The 4,976-nt window shown below is 44.1% G+C and overlaps 1 protein-coding gene across 1 annotated transcript; it reads left to right on the top strand.

The window, feature by feature from the left end:
* Positions 1–56: 56 nt before the first annotated feature.
* On the top strand, positions 57–4,511 carry LOC139345016 (protein ABHD15). Its single transcript, XM_070983463.1, has 4 exons — positions 57–72; positions 1,854–2,683; positions 3,464–3,693; positions 3,788–4,511. The coding sequence occupies exons 1-4, from the start codon at positions 57–59 to the stop codon at positions 4,509–4,511; spliced, it is 1,800 nt and encodes a 599-aa protein (XP_070839564.1).
* Positions 4,512–4,976: the final 465 nt, after the last annotated feature.

Genomic DNA, 4,976 nt, shown 5'->3' on the forward strand with positions numbered 1-4,976 from the left:
CAGCGAGACAGTAACCCAGGTGTGTGTTGGGCTGGTTACTATTAGTGATGGGAACGATGCCTCTTGAAGGAAGTAGGATTTTATGCCTTGTTTCCTGGTTTCCCAGCAGCCATTCAAAGAACAGCTCGCTAAGCTTTTGTCTATTTATTTTATTTTTTTTCTTCTAGGGTGTGAGAGTTTATTACCAAGATAATGATGGGGTAAGATTTGGATCAGATTCAAACCCACTAATTTCATTTCATTTCATTTCTTTTTGCAGCTTTCATTTTCATTTCTCATGATAACAGGTTGTGTGAGAATTCTGTCTGTGTAGTTAAAGGAACTGATGGCGGTCGCAAACGATCCTCCCATTCCAAGTTAAAAACATATATCCATATCAATGCGACTACATTATTAAGAAATAAAAAATGAAAGGTGCCCATGAATATGTATGTATAGATGCTAACTAACATGTCAAACCACAGGAGTTTGCCTGTGTGGCGGAGATCAACTTTAAATCTCAGCTTAAGACGCCTGAGCAGGATTTGTGGCATCACAGCTGGAAGCTGCTGTGGTTCAAAATACAACTAACAATGTAATTTGGGAACTTTACACCTCCAGTGCACATACATAAAGAATGGACTTTTAACTGAAGCAGGAGACGATGTGCCTGAGTTAAACTTTTCAAATGAACAATATTTGCATATTCATAGATTCATAGATTTTCATTTTAGTGGAAAGACCATCAGACATAAATTATTATTCAAAGCACAACATATTTGCACATCTTAAAACATATCTAGAGGGAGTCTTACAGATCCAGAACAATACTGGTTTTTGATGCTGTTACTGATACAAAAGTGATGTCATTTCAAATAAAATTGAATGTAAAATGTAATTAAAATCTGATATATATACAATGTATCGGTCAACATTATCAGCATTATTTATGATCAGTGTACACTAATATTTGATGAAATATGAGGATAATAAGGATATGATGAGGATAATAAGTAATAAAGAAGATATTTTGTAGATAAATTTCACTGACAGCAGAAACATTATGATACATTTTGAACCATAAACCTCAAAAATTATTACAGAAGAAAACATTTTTAATATATATATCTAACAACGTACAGGGCAACACTGAAAGATAAATAGTCCTTTCCTGTGGAACTACTGTACTATACGAATAGATTCACATGAAAGGAGTACTCATAAACAGATTATATTATTATATACTTATGACAATGTAGATTTTGGGTAGTTTTAGGCCTTTATTTGACAGCAGCAAGAGAAAGACGACAGGAATTGAATGCGGGCTAAGATGAAAAATGAGATGCAGCACAGATCAAAGCCAAAGATCACAACACACAGTTTAGTTCACAGGTGGAGAGATGCTGATATAACATGGCCCTGCTCCTCTCAGTGTGACTCCACAATCCTATTCACCTGTCAGCAGGTATTTCTTCACATAGTTAGAGCTAAAACATCAAAGGAAACTTTACATGAACTGCTGTATCAATTCACCGGTGAACTGGGGTAAGAATGCAAAAGAAATAACAGCAGACATGGAACAAGACTGAAGACTGTAATCATGTTCACGTTAAAGAGACAGATTTATGTGGCCTGTGTTTGCTCGCAGTAAATGATTTATGGAGGGAGGAGAGGGGGCCGGGGGAGTTGAGAGACAACAATTTCCATGTTTCTTTGCTCCTTTTCTCTTTCTTTGTTTGATTGAATCACTGCAGACTTCTCTTTGCGCGACTTAACAAACTGGCAAAAGAATAACATCAGTCAACAAATCAGGCCAGACTTTCATGCTGGTACGTGAAGCAACGAGGCAGGCGTTTGCCAAATATGTGGGTCAGATGTGACTGAGGAATCAGAGCAAAACTTCCAAGGGAAAACACCGGATTCTCTGTTAAACTACACGCTCCTATGTTTAACAATGGCTTCATTTGTATGGGAGTGTTTCTTCTGTTTTGTCCCGTCACTGCTGCTCCTGCTGCTGTCTCTGGCTCTCCGCTGGCCCAGGGTACGTAGTTGGACCAGGCTGGCTGTCAGGGCTGCTGGCTGGAGACTCTGGATCATCATTTGTCTGATCCTGGAGCTGCCGCTAGACAGGAATACAAGAGCGCTGACGAAGGAGGCCAGATCACCAGGGACAGATGTTTTGTCCGGGTCAGGTCAGGCCTCAGAGGGTCCCAGGCTCATCTGCAAAGCCACTGCGCTGGCTAAATATCTGCTCCGGCACTGTGGCTCTCTGGCCAGGCCGAGACTGGCCTCCTGGCCCAGAGGGGACCCACACATCCAGACTCTGTACAGCATGCTGTGTGGACGACATGAAGACACGTTACAGTTCACAAGAGACAATCTGCTGTTGAGAGACGGAGGTATCATAGCTCTGGACTGGGCAGTGGGAACAAGACAGGGTGAGGCAATCGGGAGGAAGAAGTGGGAGGGGAGGAGGGAGCATCAGTCGGTGGGAAAGGCGCTAGGCTGCTTCACCGCGACCCCACCTGTCCTCATTGTCATCCCTCAGTCCTGGGGAGGGACGACCCCCCACCTTAAGGCGCTGTGCCATCAGGCGGTGCGTCAGGGCTTTTATGTGGTGGTGTTTCACGCTCGAGGCACAGCAGGGTGCCCGCTGACCACAGCACGACGCACCGAGTTCGGAGATCCAGTCGATCTTGAGCAGGTAAAGGAGGATGGCTGGTCGACACTCCTTCGTTTGATTGTAATGTTGTGGGAAAAGTACACATTTTTTTTCCCAGAAGCCCAGAAGAAATTTGTGCTGAAGCAACAGAAAATTAATAGCCAAGCAAAAAATGTTAAACATTTATAGTAAAAATCTAACCCCAGAGGAATTACTGCTTTTCATCTGTTTCATATGATTGTAACTTCAACACATTTGGGTATTGGACTGTTGATTGGACAACAGAATTTAATGGCACCATTTTGCTCTCTTTGGAGTTTTAATTTAAGATTTCCACAATTTTTTGATGTTGCAGCAAACAAAAAAAACTGATTAAAAGATAATTTAGTTAGTTAGTTAGATTTAATTGGTGCCTTAATACACAATGAACAATATGCAATTTTACTCAAATTAAATGTCTTAGCTCAACACGGCTGTAGACAAGCATCTACGAGCGGCTCTGTGAGGCTAAATTTAGGCAAGGTGGTGCTTTGAGCTAAATGCTAACATCAGCATGCTAACATGCTCACAATGACTGTTTAAAGTTTAATGCTGAGCACAATCACCATCTCACTTTAGCATAGCAGCATGCTAAAATTTGCTTTATCAATAAACACACAGGTGGGGGTCTTCATCAGTTTAGCTGGTATGAAGAATTGACCTCGTAGTGACACTGAAGAGCTCACTAAAGCTGCTGTTGACATGGCTAAAAATGACATTTTGTTCATTATGTTTTTTTTTTTACCTGCCAGTGACAATATCTTGGATGTCCTCCATTTTCAGGCGGTGGCTTATGTCCACAGCCGCCACCCGTCCTCTGTGCTGGTTGCAGTGAGTGAGGGTTCAGGCTCAGGGATTCTTCTCTCCTACTTGGGGGAGTCTGGATCGAGTTCATACCTGTCAGCGGCTGCAGCCATCTCACCTGTACTCCTCGGCCAGCTGTGGTTTGAAACAGCCATGCCTCCTCTGTATCACTGGGGGGTTTTATTTCACCGCAAAATGCAGCTCAGCAGGTGAGAGAAATGAAAGCAAAAGGAATATGTATTAATGGTGGTATTTCATAAATGCAACATGGATCATAAAAATGCTGTTTTTCGCTATCGTAAGATACAGGAGTTCCTTCAGAGGAGTCCTGGATGTGGATAGAGCGCTCAGCTGTTCCTCCCTCAGAGACTTCGAGGAAGCTCTTTCCTGCTCTTCAGCCCAGCTTCAGCAGACAGATGCCACACCTCCACTAAGCTCTCAAAACTCTGGACTGAGCACAGGATCTCACTCCCCGCAGGGTCTGGCACCCTCAGTGGCATGGACACTGGGCGAGAGGGCATACCCAGCCAAGGACTGGGACAGCTACTGGGAGAGGAACGAACCACTGAGAGATGCAGATGAGGTGGCAGTCCCTGTGCTCTGTGTCTGCAGCCGAGATGACCCTCTCCTCCCGCCGGCTTCCACTTTACCCCTTCCCCTTTTCCAGAGCAATCCTTATTTCCTCCTGGCACTGACAGACAGAGGAGGGCACTGTGGGTTCACTCTGGAGGGAGGGAGCACCAGTAATGAGGAAGTGGAGGGTGGTAACTGGAGCCATGTCGCAGTTCTGGAGTACTTCAGGGTAGTGGCTGATTTCCTGAAAGGGGAGGAGAGGGAGCAGGCCAGCTGGGGTGGTCCACTAGGAGAATATGGTCAGGCTGGGCAGAGGAGCAGGGCCGGCAACGTGGCCCCCCCTCGCAGGAGGAGAGCCACCATAATGAGGAGGCCGAGGCTGCAGGTCCCTGAGCAGAGCGGGACGGATGGAGAGGAAGGGAACTTCACCTGGAAGAGGTCCTACACACGCTGAGGAGGAAGAGATGAAGGTCTGCCGAGAGGCATGTTAGCGACTTTGAAGAGGATCAAAGGGCGATCCTTCAACCAACTGGGAAGGAAAATCAGCAAAGTAAAGGCAGTGGACAGCGGCTGGAAGCGAGTCAGGAAAAGCATATTAAAACAGACATTTTCCTTTACTGAGCGGAATTAGAAAAATTGATCAAAAGGACATGTGATCTTGAGTCAAGACAAATAAAAAAGATTCCCACAATTCTGTTCAAACGCAAGATCAGCATTTTGGATTTATCACCAACGCGTGCTTTAAAGTTCATCCTGTATCACTCTGAAACTGCACTATGAACACCTGAGGTATTTCTAACAGACAGAAGAATCTGAACATTTAGGCTTAAGTTGTGTTTTTTTTAAAGTTTTAAATACTGCAGCTTTGTCATGCTCCTCACACAGAAAATAAAAAAAAAAAAAAAAACATGGAGCAAAG

This window comes from Chaetodon trifascialis, chromosome 16 (genome assembly GCF_039877785.1).
Source record: "Chaetodon trifascialis isolate fChaTrf1 chromosome 16, fChaTrf1.hap1, whole genome shotgun sequence".
Taxonomy (NCBI): domain Eukaryota; kingdom Metazoa; phylum Chordata; class Actinopteri; order Chaetodontiformes; family Chaetodontidae; genus Chaetodon; species Chaetodon trifascialis.

What these genes read in the sequence shown, in the direction of transcription:
- LOC139345016 (XM_070983463.1), top strand. An exon ending in ATCCAGTCGATCTTGAGCAG is followed by an intron (nt 2,684 to 3,463) that starts GTAAAGGAGGAT and finishes CTCCATTTTCAG; the next exon opens with GCGGTGGCTTATGTCCACAG. An exon ending in CGCAAAATGCAGCTCAGCAG is followed by an intron (nt 3,694 to 3,787) that starts GTGAGAGAAATG and finishes CGCTATCGTAAG; the next exon opens with ATACAGGAGTTCCTTCAGAG.